Source organism: Erpetoichthys calabaricus (genome assembly GCF_900747795.2).
Source record: "Erpetoichthys calabaricus chromosome 1 unlocalized genomic scaffold, fErpCal1.3 SUPER_1_unloc_23, whole genome shotgun sequence".
Lineage (NCBI taxonomy): Eukaryota > Metazoa > Chordata > Cladistia > Polypteriformes > Polypteridae > Erpetoichthys > Erpetoichthys calabaricus.
The window spans coordinates 1,213,794-1,235,086 of NW_026261589.1; the positions used below are offsets into that span (position 1 = coordinate 1,213,794).

General features: G+C 40.9%; 1 protein-coding gene across 1 annotated transcript; it reads right to left on the reverse strand.

Annotated features, from left to right (window-relative positions):
• Positions 1-9,017: 9,017 nt before the first annotated feature.
• LOC127526375 (B-cell differentiation antigen CD72-like) lies at positions 9,018-15,347 on the reverse strand. The gene is made up of 3 exons (XM_051921761.1): positions 14,954-15,347; positions 9,412-9,672; positions 9,018-9,318 (listed from the first exon to the last, which is right to left on the reverse strand). The coding sequence occupies exons 1-3, from the start codon at positions 15,009-15,011 to the stop codon at positions 9,140-9,142; spliced, it is 498 nt and encodes a 165-aa protein (XP_051777721.1). The 5' UTR covers positions 15,012-15,347; the 3' UTR covers positions 9,018-9,139.
• Between the last annotated feature and the right edge of the window lie 5,946 nt (positions 15,348-21,293).

Below are 21,293 nucleotides of genomic sequence, written 5' to 3' on the forward strand. Positions count from 1 at the left end.
AAAGAAACTAACAAGATATGTAAGCCTTAAATTGAAAAAATCTTATACAGGAACATTTCTTTTGGGTTATCATATTTTTGTCTTTTCTTTCTGTATGAACTGTTTTTACATTGAATTTTACTAAACTAAGATACTTGTACTGTGGAATTATTTGTATATTTATCACTGAGTCACACTTGTAAGACTTTTCAGTAGTCTATTAATTTATGCATTTATTAATTAAGCATTTATGCCTATTATTTTAATTGTTTATTTGAGCAGTTGTCACTCCTCTTAACTAATGGAGGAAATGGCTGCAGATCTCTTTTTGGAATGTTTTTATTATTGCTGTTTAAAGATAACTTTTGCTGTACATTATGAATTGATTATAAGTTACTGTAATGTCTGAATTATCATTGGCTTACTATCTGTAAGAGCCAAGTGTAGAAAGTTAAAGTTTTCAGTTAAACTCATATTAATGTTTGCTTTATTTGAATAGAACATCATTTCTTCTATAGTCATAGACAATGGTTTAGTCTTTTTGCCCCTATAAGTTAGTAAGAGATAGAATCTTCTTGCTATAACTGAGATACAGTGAGATAATAAACTCAGTTGTTGTTTAGAACTGGTCCCAGTAAAGAGGGACTTGATAAACCCATTTTAAGTTTAGAAATGGGATAAGCATACAGTTTTCTGACCGTTTTGAAATGGTTCAGAAATTATAAGAAATTAATAACGATTTAAGTTGTAACAAGATTAAGCTCAGAACTACATTTTTTTTATTATAATTTTTTCCTTTTTTTTGCTATTTTAATTTTCCTTTTTTTTTGTGTGTGAACTGTTTTACTTTGAAACTTAACTAAACTTTTAAAAATGAAGATATTTTGTCTGTGGAATGAGTTCTGCGCGTCAAGCCTTTGCTGAATCCCATTTTTTGAGTTTGAGCTGCAGAATTTTAGAAACTTTGGGAAAACGCAGCTACACTATCATTTGTAAAGCTTTAGGTTATAAACACTTCTAAAGTTATCTGTGACCTCAGAGGCTAAGAGCTGTTTAGCTAGCACATTTCTTTTAGGGAAACCCCAGAGGCCAAGTCACTCTCTCAGCGTGTGTTACATGAATAATATTTCACATGAGACCTCGGAGGCTGAGCGCCATTCCTCACCGTGTGTTTCAGAATAAAACTTCAGTGAGCAGGCAGCTTAAGTCACTGTGTGTTACAAAGCCTAAATATTAAACGAATACTCACCGAATATGAATATTCAGACTGTGAACCACAGGGATGTGCACAAAGGAGAAAAAAAGGGATTGTATGGCTTCAATATTAAAACACTTGATAGCAGGGACAATGATCAGAGGTGGTCTGTAGTAATAATCAAATTATCAACAAACTCAAAATTATATACAGAAAGAGAAATAACAGAATTACAAATAAATGGTGGCTAATGACTAAGAACACTGCTATGTGTTCAAGGAGATTGTTCTAGAATCGTTGAAGTTGTCGATTTGATTCTGCCTCTTTATATTTAGTTGTGAAGACAATGACACCCTCGCAGATCAGTAATTATCAGGTGGATTGAGGTGAGACTCCGTGACTCCCAGGTATGTCAAGTTGACATCACAGACACGATTTGTGTGACAGCAAACAGCAGAGCAAGTCTGTTATGCCGCCAGACAGTTCTTACTTCCAAGAAAAGACCAAACTTTGCATTATTTTCTGCAAGGCAGAGTTGACTTTCTTGAGTGTCTTCTCAGGGGACGATTGTTTAATATTCTTTATTCTTGAACTTGATGAAACAATTTTCTGTGCCTTTATTAAACAAACAGCAAATGTGATCAGTGAAATACAAAGATGTGTCAGATAATGAACTGATTGAAAGGCACTTCAGTGGATTTAAAGAATTCTATTCTCGCGAAAAAGTCCTTTTGTGTGTAACTTGTGCAGCTGATCCTGCGAGCTTCAAATCAGCGCCTGACCCAAAGTCTGCCTTCTTTATGACTGAGTCAAGTCTAAAAAGCTAAACTGCAGTCCTTTCACTTAAAATGGCCTTCAGTTGTCACCTCCCCTGTGGTGGTTTACCTGGAGGTGCACCATTTGTTATCTCATCACTCTTTGATTTGTAGACAAGTCATCAGGTAATGCAATTCTTAGGGTAGACATCTGCACTCACCTCATAGGTAGGCTGATTAATAAAATATTCTTCTGTCAACATTTGCTCCAATATCCTACTACCTCTTTGTGAAAACTACCATATTCGTTAGAGCAATACAGCTTCTCTCTGGGATTCATTTCTCCACAATGGTTTAGTTTGCTTACTTTTCCAGTCAGGAGTGAACGTCACTCGTGAGTCCTGAAGTCGGCTTGTTATTCTGGAGTGATGTCTGCACTGCGACTGCTGTTATTCTGTTAGGTTTGCTGTCAGGGCTCAGTGCAGTACTTGCATTGTCCATAATAGTGACTTTCTTCTGCAGTTCGTATGGAGTGATGGTCACTGGTAACGCATCCTTCAAAATGGGCCGGATGTTTTTTTTGTTTTTTTTTGAAAAGGCCTATTCATCTCAGCACTGGCACAATCTCGGAGGTTTTATTTCATGTCTGCCTCATGTCAGGTTGCATTTCTTCCCTCCTGTGTAAATACTTTTGTGGATCTTAAAACTACTCTTGTGACAGAATTGTTTCCCACATTCACAACAATGTGACTTTTCTCTCGGGTTGATTTCTCCATTATAATCATGAACCCCACTCTTACGTCATGGTATCCTCTATGTCTTGACTTTATTTATTCTGTCAGGTTCACTGCTAGGGCTCTCTGCCAAACCTGCATTGTTCCTAACAGAGCCCACTTATGGAGCTCATAGGGTGTAACTTTGATTTGTAGGATGTCTAAATCTGATTAAATGCTCTTTTTAACAAGCCCTGTGGATCCAAAGAACACTGGGATCATTTCATTTTGTTTATTTCATATCTGGGTTCACAGTTCTGATTGTATCTCCTGATATTTTCTTATCCATTCTCTTTTCTAGACACAGAGATTACATCTTGCCTGAAGAAGGGGCCTGAGTTGCCTCAAAAGCTTGCATATTGTAATCTTTTTAGTTAGCCGATAAAAGCTGTCATTTTGCTTGGCTTTTCTCTAGACACAGAGATATAACTTGGGACTCATACCTCGATTATGTAAGCATCATCTGAATGTTTCTCCTTGACAGAGGATTCAGGTTTTCTGGCTGTGCATTTTCTAAAAGTTAGGACTGGTATACTGTACTGTCTCCACCAGTTTGTTGCAAAACCTCCATTGGTTGCTTTATCTAATTCTCCCAAAACATGTTGCAAATAACCTTGTAATCCACAATCTTAAGTGGCCATTAGCAAGCATTCATCGATGCCTCTCATTTCTCTTCTCCCGAGCCATTCATATGTGTCAGGTTTCAGTCCACATTAGCTGACAGTAGGAGATCTGTGTATTTCATTCTGCATTTGTGGTCTCTCCAGTTGTTTCATCTCCTCTCTTGGTCTACCTTGTTATGATCTGCTTTATAATTTTTACAAATTGTGTCACCACACTTTTGTGGATTGCTTAACCAAGCTTTATGATGGAGTTGATCTTGGCTTTCTAGTTCAGGCTGTCATATTTTACAAATGTGTCAATCCTGTGAGTTGAGAAGGAATGCCGGCACTCATATGATTGAAGATCTGCGTCTGTAATCTATTTATATTTGGTGCATTCCAATTTCTGCCCCAGAAACATAAAGTTTTGGTATGTATTATTTTTTGTATATTAGTTAGGTTGGCGTGAAGCAGCTTTGTCACTGTTGAGGTCTTTCTGTGGCCACTCTATGACCCAAAGCTGTATGAGAATTATTATTATTATCATTTGCTAGATAATTCACTGCTTGTATAACTGTTACTACTTAACATGACAGTGTGTGTCTGTGTTTGGGGACTTAACTGAAGATCAGACCACACTGTTAGGAAAAATTAGAGTAGAAAATCCAAAGGGTTCACAAACTTTTTCTTGTAACTGTATGTTTGCTTAACACTTTAAAATAAAGACAGGTTTAGAAAGTTTACATAATGTTACAAACTATTATGGAAGAACATAAAATTCCTAAACTTGTACAAATATAGTGAAATTGTGTTTTACTGTTTGTTTAATATTGATTGAAATTTCATCTAATTTTCACTTAAAAAAGCACAAGACAGCACTTTCAGGTCCATAACCCTGACCCCTAAGACGTACGCTCATTTTTATTTTTCACTTACTTGTTTTTGATGATGTTTTAGGTGGTGGCTGACGTCCCTGAATTTTAGGAGATAAAACTTATTTAGTCCCCTTTGTGTCAGACTATAATGATTCATATTTTACATTGATAGAAGACTCCAGAGATGAAGAGTGTATGCTTTGAGAAGAGATTAACCCGGTCACTGCTCCATCTTGATCTTCATAATGATGGTCATCTTCCTTGACACTCTCCATGCTCCTATAGTTGTGTATCTCAGGGCTGACACACTCCTCTTCATCCTCCTCTATACACACTGACCCCAGTTCGTGGCCCTCTTCCTTGATGTCCAGACTGTCCTGTTTAGGGTGGAAACTCTCCCACTCACAGTCCTCCTCCTTAACATTTACGGTACACTCCTCCATTCAGGTCAGCCTCAAACATCACATCCATGGCAGATTTTTCCTTCTGTCTGTGGATAAAAACAGAATTCAATTCAATTAAAACTGATCTAAAGACATTTGATGTTTATAACATCCTCTCAGTTAAAGCTGATGTCAAGTCAGACATTTCATAGCAAGTTGACAGTAACTCATCACTTTTCATATCAAATGAGGGGTAAAATGAGTTTAGGAATAAAAGGGGGGACCAACAGGGTAGAAGAAGAAGGAGGCCATCTTGTACAGTTGTGTGTCAACAGTATTCACTACTCTGATTAAACATTCAGTACTATTGGGGTCCCAGAATTGTTTTATCAATTAATGTTAAGGAAGGTTTATACAAGTTAGGCCTCAAGATTATGTTAAGAAACGGGGCAAATGAAGGAGGAGGTTAAATAAAGGGTTTGGGGTCTGCAATCTTAGGGCGATGTTACATTGGATGACTTATCCGGCAACTTTAAGTGATAACTGATGACCAGACACAGCCAGCCTTACTGAATCTAAACGTCACCATATGTTGTCACTTATCATGACAGTGAAGTTGTCACCCTAAGGTTTCTAGAATATCACTGAGTCTTGATCAAAGGAAATCTCAGAAGAGATTAAAAAAAAAAAAACGTAAGTGAAATCAAAAAAGCGTTAGCCATTGCTAAGACTCTGTGACTCCACTACACCACAGTGACAGCCATCATCTCCAAAAGTAAAAACATTCAGAAAAGAGCAACATCTTCATAGGAGAAGCTGGCCTGCCAAAAGTCCCTCAAAGGCAACGCAATGCCTGAGTCAAGAAGTCACAGAGGATTCCAGAAGAAATATTCAAAGACCCTCAGGCCTGTCTACCCTCCTCTAAGCTCAGAGTTCATGACTCTATGGTATGAGAGATGAAGAGTAGCAGCAGGACTCATGGGAGAGCAGTAAGACAAAACAACTCTGCTATCCAAGAGCAGCTTTGGTGCTCTTCTCATAACTGCACAGAGTCACCTCGATTATCTTCACGTCTCTTCTAATAAAGACAGACAAGAACTTTGTGGATAGAGCAGGTCCCACTAGGTCTGATGTAAAACTAACAGCAATCAGTGATAAGAACTTCATACCTACAATAAAACATGGTGGTGGTAGTGTGATGAAGAGGGGGGCTTTGCTGCTGTCTCAGTATGTGACGACTTGCCATTTTGAACCTTCTTTAGGACAACAGCCAGTCCTCTGTCCATGACCTGAAGCCAAGGTGTAGCTGGATGACACAGCAGGTCAATGCTCCACCACAAAAAAGAAAACCTACAGCTGAATGGCTCAGAAGACACAAAGAGTTTGAGATCCTCGTCAAACTGCTAACTTGTACCTCACAGAAGTGCTGAAATGAAGAGTTTATACTCACAATACTCTGAATGTATCTGAATGAAAGCAAAGACCAGCGGGCTATCACTCCTCAACAGTAACGTGAAAGTCTGATCTCAAATTATAAATTAGAGTGTTTAGTTCTTATTACTGGTGCTAAGGTTACAGCAACCAAGTACTGAAACTCTGGGGACAGTGACATCTTCACATCAGTCACAGAGGTGTTGGATAAGAACTTTGATCATTAAATAAAGAAAGCAGTGATTTAAAAACCATATTATGTGTTTCCTGTGTTCCCTTTTTCTAATATTGCATTTCTGTGAAGGTTGGAGGTCATGGCTTATGTAAAACGTGCAGAAACAGAAAATACTAGGAAGGAGGTAAATACTTCTTTCTTTTTTTTTTTTGAAAATACAATTTATGAGAAGGAGCTAGGAGTTGTAGTGGACTCTTTACTTTCTATATCCAGACAGTGTACTGTAGCCATTAATGAAGCTAATAAGATATTAGGTTATATAATATGATGCGTGGAGTACAAGTCCAAGGAGGTTCTGCTCAAGCTTTATAACGCACTGGTGAGGCCTCATCTGGAGTTCTGTGTGCAGTTTTGGTCTCCAGGCTACAAAATGGACATAGCAGCACTACAAAAAGTCCAGAGAAGAGCGACTAGGCTGATTCCAGGGCTACAGGGGATGAGCTGAAATGTTGAAGTTTGAAAAAAGCAAAAAAACAATTATCAGGTCTTTACAGACTTGAGACCAAAACAGAACTCTCCAAAACAGAAGGGGGTAAATACTTTTACACATCACTTAAGACAAACACTATATGTGTTGCTTGTTAAACAAATGCAACATTGTTATATAAAAATCAGGAACTGTGTGTGTAAATGAAGCTTTATCATGTCATCCGTTATCAATAGCCACCTTGTGCAGTTCAGGGTCCAGGGGTTTATTCAGTCAGAACTGGGAAGAAGCCACAGACTAACACTGAGATTACAAGAGGATGACAGTTTTCATTTCCTCCCAGTCCTGTATGTCGAGTATGTTGTCACTCACTACCTCTGTCACCTACATGACAAAGTGAGGTGACCTTCTGGACTCTGCTCAGACTAGCAGCTCTGTGATTTACTGATGAAGTGATCCTTACGACTCCTGAAGACAGCGGCTCTGGCAGGTGGCTGGAACTCTTGATAGCAGTTTAAATACGAAGTGGAAATGCAGCGGACTCACAGATCCATCCATCAAGAATTTCACAGGGTACTCTAAAATCCTGGTTTGACTCCAGCCATATCTCCACACATCTTTCTTTGTTGTCATCCCTGGCTCTGAAACACAAGAGGAGCTGTCAGGCTTTCTCCTGATCTGACTGACCTTGTAGGCTCACATACATCACCTGAGTTCAGACACGTCACTGATGAAAGGCCACCAGTCTGTGCAGCAAAGAGGATTGTCAGTCAGTCGTGTGGCTCATAAACTGAACTTTCCATACTTACTGGACATGGGCAGTCTGGGGCAGGACTTAGGCATGGTGGATGAGTTAAACAGAATTGTAAAGAACACTCCTAATAGAAACCACACACCTCAGCCGGGTGTTTAAGTTCAGAAATGACCTCCTCACTTATTTACTTGTACTTTGGTTTTCTGCACTGTAAAGTGTTTGTCATTTGTAACATATTTCATTATTGTGTTCAGAGCTCTGTGACACAACATTCATGACTACATGTGTAAGGCCAGCATTACTGGCAGGATTAGGGAAAGGAGTCGGCAAATGTGACGTCAGCAGTCATCGGCCATATTTATGTGATATTTAGGCAAAAAATGCTTTGTTATTCAGTAATGTCAGAAAGGAACAAATTATTTTGATGTCCATTCATCTGTTTTATGTTATCAAATAAGGCAGCAAACAGTTTGTTATTCTCCTCTAATGACAGTAAAGTGTCACCTGTAGGTAAGCCCCCTTCTGCTCCTGCCTAATTCAGTTTTGTAGCTCATTCAGTCAAAGTGAGACGTCTCAGACAGAAAGGAGTCTTCTTACCTCTTGGATTTTACAGGTTCAACCTCCATCCTGGTAGTTTTCCCTTCTTTACTGTCATATCGGCCGATCCAATAATGTCTGTCTTTAGCTCTGATGATAAAAGCTTTTCTTTTTAAAAAGTCCTGATAAGAAAAAAAATTAAGACGTTAATGTACAGCTGAACTTGCATGTGTCTGTGTTGTATTGTAATGTCTTCCCTTAGTCACAATCAATGAAAAGGTTAAAATAAAACACATTTTATTTCCTTTTTTGCTTTAACATATACTGGCCTGAGTGTCCCCTTATAAATGTAATGAACAGACAAAACTCTCATTGTGTCACCTGCTTTGATAATAAACAGAGCTATGGTGTCAATTCTTGTGTCACATGAGCAGATGGCAGTGATGTTCAACACAAATAATGTGTCAGTGTGCTAACAGAGATACTGGATACTAAATACGACATCCCTGGGGGAAATCTCACAAAAACCCCAGCCCCCCAATGGATTTCAACCAATGACAGAATCTGCAGACATTTGTACTGATTTGGGTTGTAACAGGGGCCTATCACCTCAGAAGTTCAGTTCAGTAGCATTCTGTGTTTGATTTGGAGTGATGGAATGGTCACATGGTGATTTTTCATGGAAAAATGATGAGCAAATCTTAAATTGCTTTATATCCTATTTGTCTAGTGCATCACCAATGACTCTATTGTCCATTACATATCTCCCAGATATCCAATCAAAAACCAGAAATGCATGTAAACATAATGCACAAATGGTAACTCTAAGAGCTCCTCATGCCAAGACAGAAGAAACAGCAATCTAGGATTCATAGCACATCTGATGACATCAGTGAATGAAGAGTCCTCTGACAGAATCTTTACTTCCTCACATACGTAGTCGGCACAAAACAAAAGGTCATTGAGACTTTACATTAAACGACAGTCACCTGGCCTGGGCCTTTGAAATGCGTTGACAGACTCTTCAGATCAATTGGAGGAATCTCCTAAAGAAAGACATTCCTGCTTTAATAACATGCTGACCTGAGTCAACTTCAGCTTAGGTTTTCTGGGATTGTTCTTCTGATGCACTTTCAAAGCTTTTTTTTCCTGACAGTTTAACTTACAGTATGTAGTTTTTCAAGACAGTCATCTTAAATCCACCTGCATAAATGACATACCCACTCCTCTGAGTTTTCTATATTCACTAGTTGTCCACCCTTTGTCAGGCACCAATCATGGCTCTCATTCCAGGTCTTTGTCTTAGTGGAGATGAAGTAACACTTGGAACTGAAGGGGATCCAGCCCAGTTTACATAGCGGGCAAGTGTTTACTGTGTAAAACGAAACAAAAAGAGCAAATGACAAATGAGGGATTAGATGACCAAGGATCCCACCGTCTACTCATCCTGCAGCAAAGCACTCACCGTGAGATGTGTTTGTACCATCACAGTAGTATTCCTGCAGTTTACTGAACTCTTTGGCCAGTTCTTCATGCTTCTTATTCAGAGCTACATACTGAGACTGCAGGGTATCTCGACTTTCCTGTAGATAACTGTTGTTTCTTTCATATTTGGACTGCAGGATAGCATGAGCCGCCAACAGAGCACTGTTGTTACTGGTCAAGTTGTAATATGCAATTCTTAACTCTTCCAGTTCTTGCTCCTTGTGATTTAATGTTATGAAATCTGAGGAAAACAAGTCATTTCATACAACAAGTAATCATCTTTTACACTTGAGTTAAGAATGCTACCAGTTTTTGGTTGATAAAGAACCACTTGCCATGTTTTTTGCTTGTTTTACTCCATCAGAGTTTGTAACATCAGATCGACGATTGTGCCTTACTAGTTTTTATTGTGAAACAGCAACTCTGATTTTCACCTTTTTTTTAATTAACGTATAACTGGTATGAACACGCTGAGATACACTTTATTTGTACCTTGTTTTAAGGCTCAACATCTGGGGCTCTCACCTGACTTCAAACAGTCCAGATGACCCCCTAGTAGGTCTAACAGCATGTTTAGCGACTAAGCAATGTGCAGCAGCAATTATAAAGACAAATAAGGACAATGTGCTCAAATGATATAATGCACTAGTAAGACCACATATGGAGTGTTGTGTGCAGTTCTGGTCACCGCAGTAATAATAATAAAATAATACATTTTATTTATATAGCGCCTTTCCCATGCTCAAGGCACTTTCAGAATATAAGAAAGAATGGCAGGGTATACAGTATCTAGCATTGTACAAACTCAGATAAAGAAGATTACGACAGTGAATTCAGTACAAGAAAGACATAGCAGCACATGAAGCTGTGCAGAGGAGAGCAACCAGGTGCATCATGGCACTGAAGGACATGTCGTAGTGTGACAGGCACAGAGAATTAAACCTGTTTAGTCTGAGCAGAGGACATCATGTGGCAACCTCATCTGGGTTTGTAAAATCCTCCAAGGCATTAATAAAGTAAATCCAACAGAATTCAGAAGAGTGAATCACATACTCGAGAACATCAGGAGAAATTAAGGGGATGTGCATCTAAAACTGAAGCCAGGAAGTTCTTCTTTACACAAAGAGTTATGGGACTCTGAAACAAACATCTGAGACATGAAATTAAAGCAGAAACCTCAACAACCTTTAAGAAAAATCAGGATGAGATGTTGGGACAGCTTAGCTATTAACTAAACAAACGGGCCTGGTGGACTGAAGGGTCTCCTCAAATTTGTCAAATTTCTTATATTTCTACTCCAGCAATTTCTCTCTACTGTCTTCATCTTTAACATTAGTGACATCTACTGAGAGACAAGTTAAAGAGGCCAGTCAAGCATTTTGTGTAATGCTTATTTTTGTTATTGTTTCTTCAAAGGAATAAATGGTAATTTAGTGCACATTACATGATAAATACATAAAACGACATAACAACACAGAGAAATGCGCTCATCTGCGAGTCTCCACAGGTCTTTACAAGTACAACATAAATTAGGCTGGAGGAGGCGGTAATGTGGACACCGGAGGACAGCAGTTTAAAGAGAGGGAATGGAGTCAGGAGACGGCACAGACAGATAACAATAAGACAAATATTTAAATAAGAGAAGAATGGGAAAATTGGGTTGTTGATTGCTTTTATTTTTATATATATATACATTTTTTGACCTTCTGTAAAATCATAATTTCCCCTTGGAGACAAATGAAGTATCATCTAATCCATTATTCTAAAAGACCTTTCATGTTAACTAAAGTTAAATATACAGTGATTACTGCCACTGTTTAATGCAGGACCACAACATAGCGTCACAGAAATAAACACAGCATATCTCATATAAGAGAAGTTTCAGATATTAAATTAGGATTATCACACAGACATAATACAGCATTGTAGCTCTTAGCTAACTGCCCTGAAGATGGAGGGGCTGGATGCCTGACTGACACTGACCTGACACACAGAGACGCAGGCTCTGCATTCACAAGTTTCAGGAAGGTCTGCACTTCATCCATCAAGGCTGGGAATATTCCAGAATGCAGAGGACCACATAAACATGAGTCCCAGGAAGAAGAGGAGGATGACTTTGGGTGGATCGCTGGGAGAGAGCATGTTAGTGTGGAGGACGATCAGCGATCCTAGCTGTGCTACACGATGGGGATGGCACAAGAGGAGCATCTCGTAAGAGTGGGAATGTGCAGTTATAAATGTTAGGCTTCATGAGCTGTGGGGGGAGATTATTACTTTAACAAACCCGATGTGGGGCTTAACTGCTAATTATGATGTGTGTTAGCCTCTACATCTTAGTATGTGTAATGGCATATTTAACATGAGAGTGGTTTTAAATATTAGCTGGTCACACGCACCTGCTTTATAACTAGTTTATGAAGGTTTACACTACGGTTAAAATGTAGAAATGGTAAAATATCTTTGCCATTAATGTCATTCCCAGGTTAATTTATGATATTAGGCGTCACATATGCTTGTCAGAGGATCACCGTCCAGGTTTATCAGAGGTATGCAATACCACTGCACGGCGAGAGGGGGTGCAGTCGCTAACATTGTTGTCACCCACTGAAGTAAGAAGATGCCAGTTGAGGGCAATTGATGCTGCCCCCTAATGGCTGGGGGACTACAAAAGAGTGGACACCACAGAGAATGGCGTCTTATATCAGATCAGAACTGTGAGCAGCACGGAGCTCCTAAAGACGACCCACACCACTGAGTTGATTTTCATTATAGAAGTCAAGATGGTTCTCCTTTCTTTTGCTTACATGATCTGTATATGTTATCAAATATTCTATTTGTTTAAAATTATTTACATTTGGATTAAACCGAGTAACAGGGGTAAGCTCGCTGGCACCCCAAGACTTCCTCAATGTTTTGAGTGTCTTTCCAATCATCTATATATAGCGAAATACAGCTGCACTTATTTATTTATTTATTTATTTATTTATTTATTTATGTATAATCTGCCTTTACATGAGCACATACTTTGATCCATGACACTAATATTTCAGTCCTGTGGACTCATTGAATGACATGTTTTCAAAGTAGCTCTTTGCCAGCGCACTCTGCTTTGCACATCCAGCCTCAGGCCACTGAATGACATCACAGGGTCCTCTGACGTGAGCAGCCAGAGGGAGACCTGCCACTGGTGGTCTTCAGCCAGACTTTTCTCCTTCAAACCCCAGTGTTATTGTCATAAACTGAGCGGAGCTTCAAACCTTCCTTTAATTGATAAGGAATGGGCTATGAGCCACCACACCTACAGCCAGTCCCACTTTTTAGATGTCATTTTAGTTCTGTCTCAGGATGAGGAATCAGTAGGCCATGAAGGCAGAAGAAAAAAGGATCAAGACATGAAATATTAAAAATAAAGCAGTTACTAAGTAACAAGGTCTTGTAATCTTTGATGAACACAAAAGTGTGATGGCAGCTTTAATGTCATTGTGGCGATTGTGTCACTGACTGTGACTTTCAGTGTGCGCTGCTCAACCAACAGAATAATGAGATTAGGCAACAAAACCACAAAGTGTTGGCACCCATCGAGAAACAACATGGCATCACAGCCAAATTAAATCATCACATTAAAATTCCATAATAATCCATAAAACAAAAAGGTGAAACATTTCAAATAAGCAGACATCACAACTTTCCTCCAGACGCTCCTGTCTATGAATATAATGTAGCGGTCACTTGATGGGTAGGCAGGGGAAAGAAACGAGGAAGCTCAAAGGAGACGTTTCCTCAAGTGTGGTGGATTATTAACCCCTGAGACAGCCATCCTCTGAGCTTCAGTTTCTGGTTCTTTCTTTTGTGTTTTCTTCTTTCATTTTCCTGAGTTTTGTAGTTGGTTTATTTTTTCACTCATTTTGATTTATTGCTGTTCTCTAAACTGCCTCTATATGACCCTCCGCCTGCATTTTGACAAATCATTTTGGTATTTGGAATTATAACAATAAATGTCTTCAATAAATCTCCTTGCTGTGTTCACGTGAGCTCGTTCAGATTTCTGTTCCCCTTGAGTTTTGCATAACTTGTGCCATCTCACTGAGAGATAAGCTGGCAGCTCCGCTTTTTTGTCTGTTAGTTGAGCACTGGGAGGCTGCGTTACAGGCATTGTCTTTACTTGTTAAAAAAATAAAAAAACAACTTCATTATTTCAGTTGTTGTAATACAGGTGTCAGACAAATATACAATATGAATAACAGTAATAATGGTCTCTTCTGGATGATAGGCCATTGATCATGTCTACTTGTGTAGGAGATCAAAGGATTCTGCCCTTTACTGGATACAACACCTACAAGGAAATGTCTCTGCACTGGAAGATCTTTAGTTGGTCAAAATTCCTCAAGATGGTGGAAGGCAGCAGCAAAATGCAACAGTCTACTGTATGTTGGTCAGACTTCATGGATCATGCAGCTCTTATGGGATAATCCAGGAGCAGAGTAGTAAGGGGACAGGAGAAACACCCTGATACATTTCTGGACTTCTGACTAACCAGATGTGATTTCTGATTACAAACCCACAGCACCAGGTGGTCTTCATGGTCCTCCTTTAAATAACAGAGTCTCAGTGAGGGAAAGTAGGAATGGGAGGCTCTTTGGATATTTGTAGCTGGAGGCACGTTTATTGGCAGACGGGGGTCTTGATTTGTACCAAGGAGAATACCGGGGGCCAGACATCAAAGATCCTCTAAGGAGTGAGAAGTGAGAAGTGTTTGTTTTAGTTTAAGATAAATCAGGCTTTGCTCAAGGATCTTTTATGTTTGTTTAAACCCAATGAAGCATGAACTCCCTAAGCCTTGTTATTATGATATTTAATGTTGCTCCTCTTTAGAGAGTATTTGACTGATTTTTGTTAAGGAAGCTTATTTATATGGAAAATGATAAGTGCTGGAGGTAATTTATTGGTTATTGTCATGTCAGAGGCTCACCCTCCAAGTTCTTCCCAGGTATATGATGCCATCCCTGGGCTTAAGGGAGCGCTGTGGCTAACTGTCTTGTCCTTTTCTTTCACCAAAGTAAAGAGAAAACACCCAATGAGAGCAACTGACTGCCCCTTCTGGTCCCTGGGCTCTAAGAACTTAACATCCCTGATGGAAGTGTCACGTCTATCCAGAACGACCAGAGCTAAGGAGCTCCGTGACCAGCAGACGGCAGACAAGAAAGTCTGATTAATACCAGCTACTTTATTACTGTGGCAATAGTTGTGTTTCCTTTTACACCATCGAGAGTTTGTTTCTGTTTGGACTTAGAAGTAAACAGCGATGGTCGGGTTGGCACCCCAGAAATTCTTCTTCCTTTGAGCCTGTTATTCCTTCAGATGACCCCACTATGTACACTGAATTACAGCCACATGATTAGCTGTTTTGAGGTAATGAGCAAGTCCTCCTAGTAAAGGGGCCAACAACTGCACATATAAGAAATACACAAAGCATTCACATCTCCTTAACTTTTCAATTCCATATCAGTATGAATGATACTTACAGTAAATAGAAAAGAATATGGGGGCGGCCACTAGGAGAACATAGAAGATCAACAGCATCTTCAGCAGGTTGAATTTTCTTTCTGATCTAACTTGAGGCACTGGAGCTGGAAGAAAGGCAAGGTGGAGTGAGATCAGAGAATGAAGAGCACATGAACTACCTGATGTAGGACAAAGTGGGCATTGCCCATTCTTCTAGGCTTTAGTGGCCCACCAGGCCTGTTAAGGTGGCAGATTTAATAGACGTCCAGCTGTGCCATCTCCCCTTACATCACAAAATAAGTGAATGGTCTCCACCAGAATCTGCCTGTAGTTCATCTGATGATGAAGGTGGAAATCAGACATCTTTCCAGAGGCCACTCAGCAAACGTCTTGAGTCACAAGGCATGAAATGGACAGAAGCAACAGCAAAGAGCTATAATTCAATTAATGAGAAGTGGGACAGACAGAATAACTTGACTATAAGCAGCTCCTGACTTTGTAACTAGAGGTGACTTTAAACCAATCATGAGATATCAGAATTCCTTTTTTAAAAATGAGCTGCACCCATGTATTCTGTCAGAGAGGCGCACACACTGACTGATCTCCAAGGGGCATTCTGATGGGACAAAGGACAACCACTTTCCAAAATGATTGAAAATCTCTACAGTGTCTCACTTAAAGTTAAAAGCTGGGAACTGACAGCCACTTTCTCTTTGTGGATCTGAAACCAAATCACCTGGTCCTTCAGAAGAGGTCACCCACCTGAAACTAAACATCTTCAAGCCCAGCCAGTACTTGCATGGGAGACCATCTATGAAGAGCTTGGGTTGCTACTGAAAGAGGTGTTGGTGATGCCAGCAGGGGGAGCTGACCCTGTGGTCTGTGTGTGGATCCCAATGCCCCAGAGCAGTGGCGGGGACAATGCTCTGTAAAAATGGTGCCATCCTTCAGATGAGACGTAAAACTGAAGTCCTAACTCACTGGGGTCATCAAAGACCCTGAGTATCCATCGTAAAGAGTGGGTGTATCCTCATGTCCAGGCTAAATTGCTCTCTGTAGGCCTATCATTGTGGCCCCCTAATCATCCCCTGTCTCTAAGTGTCTCTCTGTCTCTCACCCATTCACCACCTAACAGCTAATGTGTAGTAAGTGCAGTGGTGCAAAAATGGCTGCCGTCATATCATCCAGGTGGCTGCTGCACATTAGTTTGACTTAGAGTATCACTATGTAAAGCTCTTTTGAGTAGTGAGAAAAGCACTATGTAAATTATAAAAAAATGAATAATAATAATAATAATAATTATTATTATTATTATTATTAATGTCTTAGCCAAGCCAAACTGTGGGCCAGTGGACTAAAAACATTAAAAAGTAGCCATTACTTCAAGAAGGGAATTTCAGTATTGTGGAATATGACCAGGACACAGACAGGCAGACATGTTTGTTTTACCCCACACACGTTTATTCAGGGCTTCCATTATACAAAAATCACTCACAACCCCAATACCCCTCAGTCCAGGCCAACACAATGCCTTCTCTCTCTTTCCTTCAGACCGCCTCCTTCTCTTCTCCAGAGATCTTGTCCACTCGTCCACCCTACTCAAGTCCATCTCTGAAGGGAGGCAGGCCCTTTAAATAAGCACCCAGATGTGCTCCAGGTGTGTTCCCGGCAATCTCCCACCGACACGCTCCAGTGTGGCGGAAGTACCGGCTGTCTCCCCGGATGCACTCCGGGTGTCCCTGTTCCTCTTCCCCCCAGCACTTGCTGGTGTGACAGAAGTGCTGAGGTCCAGGGTCCTCCAGGTATTGGGGTCCCCCAGGTGGTGACCACGGGCCCCTACAGGGTTGAGCTTCCCAGCTCTGTACCCGTGGCCCCCAGGGCGGTCGCCCCCTCGAAGTCTGGAGGAGGCACAAGCCCTCCTCCGGTCTTCTCAGGCATCTCGGCTGGGTACCACCCCCATCCGGGTACCACAGTATCTAAACTCTTGTGCCACAAACAGTAACGCTCTTCACTATGAAGCTGCACACGACACACCAAAGGGCCTAACAGCAGAAAGGACGATGAGAAAGCAGCACCACAGAACACCACAAATGAAGGACCCTGAGCAAAAGAGTGGACGCCATCACAAGAAGAATCCTCCACATGAACCCGGGACAACAAAAAAACAACAATTACACACAACATCAGACATCATCCATGAAGACTTGGCATCATTAAACTATTTATGTGTGCCAAGATAAATTAAACCTCGAACTACCAGTAAACAGCCAGCCTCTGTGTCTTATCTGTTTGTCTGTCTAGTCTGGCTGGGTCCTGTCACACAGATAAATGCAGTTATCATATTTCTATAATCCCTGTGTTCATCAATGCTTTGCATTATGCTGTTTCTTTAAATGAGTGGGCTTCATTTAAATTGATCTAACAGTCAGAGACCCTCATCCTACAACAGAGGAAGGTAAGGTAAATGAAGAAGGAGCCTTCCCAAATGATGTGATCAATTGCCAAGATTAAATCTCTCCTCCATCCCACATTATTCTGATTGTCCCTGGCTGGTCAGTTAAAGTTCATTTTCCTTTCCTACACTGGTGTCCCACCATCAAAGGGGCCATTAACTGGTCTCCCCTTCATTCCCACTTGCTGCTGTCACATCGACATTCCTGTTCTGTCTCCTCATATCTGTATTTTCTGGTCCATGATGACCACGTCCAGATCTCAGCACAGGCTCACCTGATTATTATCATCACAACATCAGCTTACTTGTCAGGTGTTTGCATTTCATGGTTAATAACTTACCTGTCACTTGGCACACAACTGTTCAAATTTATTACTACCTTCACAAAAGTGGCTTCAGTCTAGAAACTGGTGAAAACACTAAACCTGCTAATGGATTTTTATTTTATTTAACTTTTACTTTTTATTAACTTTTAGGATTTTTTTCATCTTCATTTTACCTGAACAGCTGACAATGTGTGATATTGTGAAAGTGCCAGAATAACATTTTGAAGTATATTTCCCTTCTCTTTCTCTTTTTTTTTCTTTCTCAGAACAGATAGCTGACAGATCGGACTCTCTGTGTTTTAGGCTCAGACGTGGCATACTGTGCTCTGATGGCTGTCAAGTTTAATTCTAAGCGCTGACAATGCTCACTCTCTCCCTCATACTCATCACTAATAGCCACAGATGCTCTTTTTTGCTGCTTTCCACTGTAGGTGCCAACGTGGATGGACTGGCATTACCTTATGGCCTACCTGGACAGGAACCCATAAGGGAAGGATTTGAATAGACAACAACAACAACATTTATTTCTATAGCACATTTTCATACAAAAAGTAACTCAAAGTGCTTTACATAATGAAGAAAAGAAAGTACCTTTCATTGCAGGTACCTTACCTTTAATGGAAGGATAGGGCACAACTGTCTCTTGGGACGTTCTGTTCCCCAGGTACGCCAGGTAGCAGCATTCCTCAGGTTGAGCTACCATCTGTACACCCGCAGGGCACCTTGGGAATTGTAATCCTGATGGTCAGCCCTGTCACAGTGTGTGGGTGCCGCCAGAAATGGAGCTGAGGGGAGAGGATTCACACTCTGTAAGGAGGACTCACTTGACCCAGATGTGCTTCTAGGGTGTAATTGTGTGGCACCAGAAGTACTCCGGGGTCTGGCATTAAAGAAGCCAGTAGACCTCATCCAGGAACAGTTGGACAAGGCTGGAGGAGAGTAGAGGAGAATTATTATTGCAATCGTGGTTGTCAGCACTTGTTTTGGAGAAAGAACCTGAAAAGGTTTAATAAAATTCACTTTATCTGAACTCTTGACTGTGTTATGTGCACTTGTGTCTGGAGTGTGGGGCGCCTCCTGTTGGTCACACCACACACCTCTTTCATTCTCTCACACTGCTTGCTGTTCTTGTTTTGGTGTCTATTCAAGTTTAGGTGCCTCTTAACCTTTGACATTATATATTAGTTTCTCTGTGGGTTTCCTACAGAACTCCTAGGTGGGACCCAAACAATAGTTTAAGGCCAGGCAAATCCCTCATAAGTCTGCCCCCGCCCATGACACATGGCATCTGAAAAGTAGACACTCGTGTTAGATATGAAATACGCCCATTGTAGTCGTCCAATGAGGGCAATACCCTTCAGGGCAGCTGGGAAATGAAGTCCATCAAGTTCTCGCACTGCTACATCCTTCTACCATTAGCCATCATCTGTCTTTCGTATAACCAACAGTGTCAATCAAAGATGACTTGACATCTCTAAAATCTTTTGCCAGAACAAGACGTTCATTCATCTTATGCTTGTAACCTCAAACTGACTTCTTGACAAACTCTGAAGGACGCGCTCAGGTTCCTATAAACAGGCATTGACCCGCACCTCAAAGAGTTCTGTGATGCTATTACCAGGAGCTACACCTTTACTTGAAAACATCTCTCACACTCTCTCTTTGTGGATTTGAAGTTCTTGGGGCTGGTCACGTTCTAAAACTCCGTCTGAACATGAAGGAGGACCACAAGCTCTAACCTATGCTCTTCACTTCTTGTCCTGTGTGCATGTGACTGAACGCAGTCTGGACAGGATTTGTTCTTGAAATGTATCTCTTGTGAAGACATCAGTCACATAAGAGTCACACTTTTCCTTATGAAATTGTTGAGGAAACAGCAAAGAGGCTTTAATCAAAGTGAACTGAGGCAGAGCCCACCAAACACTGACCACTGGAGAGAGAAAAGACACGACATCACTAAATGAATACGCTCAAGGTGGAGTTACTCACTTGAACCTGGAGTGACAGTAACACCTACCACACAATATGGGGCACCTCCATAAATAACTGATATCACTGAAACTGCTTCTGTTAAATTAGCACTCTGAACAGCCGACCAAAACTTGGCTTTCTCAGATTTAGTCACCAGTGTGGAACACGAACAGGGAGAGCTGTGACGGGTTCACTTTTAGCTTTTAAAAGCGTTTGCCTAAATTAATAAACAAGAGCACAACTGTGTCTTACAGCAAGAAAGAGTGAGGAGACTGTTCATCTACATGAAGGTTAAAAAATAAAAATCCTCAATTCACAGGGGGAGGGGAGGGGGGGCAAATAAACTGGGAATCTCACTGAAATGGCTCACTGAGAGAAGGTGAAGCACACAATTCATTCATTAACATCAGCACATCCATTCTTCTTCCTTACACTTTAAAGATTTTCAAAACACCATCATAAATAAAAGTACTACTTTGCCTTCCCTTAACAAAATATTCATTTTCTTTATTTGAAGTATATAAAGTAGGTCTACAGAGCCCACCTGTGTCGCCATCTGCTCCACTGACATGTGGTGACTCTTCTATGGTACTGAAGTCGTCAGCGTGTTTCTTAGACACTCGGTAAATTTCAGTCATCATTATGAACGCTGCAGAAGGACAGAAAGAGAAAGAAGTTCCAGTTATTTCTAATCCAGCATTCAGTTGTTTTTCTGAAATCTTCTTACTTCAGGCAGATCAGCTAAGCAGAGATCACCAAATACACACAAAGCTCGAGTAGGAGCTGAAAAATGAAATTGTAAAAAGCCTTGTGCCTTTCTAAAAAAGGGAGCTCATGATTTGTTGTGTAAGAAATGAGTGAAGTGTTACCAAGGTGCCAATAAGATGAACCAGGCTGTCATTCCTACCACACTGATCACTGCAATGAAGCCACTCAGAGGCCGACATGCCTGTTTACCTTGTAATTCTGCTACAAGACGTGCCCGCTGTGCCCACTGTGCCCGCTGCGCCAGTGACTGAAGTTCTGACCAGTGCAACTCACACAGATATTCAGACTTGGAAATAAGAAGGAGCCGTCCAGGATGATGATGGGTTCTGGCACCACTTACAGACTAAAAAGTCTTTCCTGCCCAAGTCTTCCTTTCCAGCCTTTGTGAAGATTGCTCCTGGATTAGATTAAGCTGCTAAAGACACAATGGTGGCACATGTGGAGAGAGGTGGAGCCCCAGTAGGGGTTTGGGTGGGTGTTTGGGGGTGTTCTGGAAACTTCACTCAGACAATGGGTCACCTTTAATTAACTCAGTGATCCATCATTTAGCCAAATGGCTACAGGTCGACCTAAAACACTATTGTGCATATCACCCACAGAGTGGTGGCATGGTGGAAAGGACCCTTCAGATGTTGAAACTGAAATTAGCTAAAGTATGTGAGGAAACTGACCTTTCCTGGCCAGACGCCCTTCTGCTTGTTCTGGCTGTAATGTGTGGCAGGACCCACCACCAAACAGGACTGTCGACCCTTGTATTGTTGACAGGTCGGCCAATACAGGTCCCAATGCCTGGAGGGCGGGTTGAGCTGGAAACCATTGATGGGGATCTCTTGTTCTTTTCTG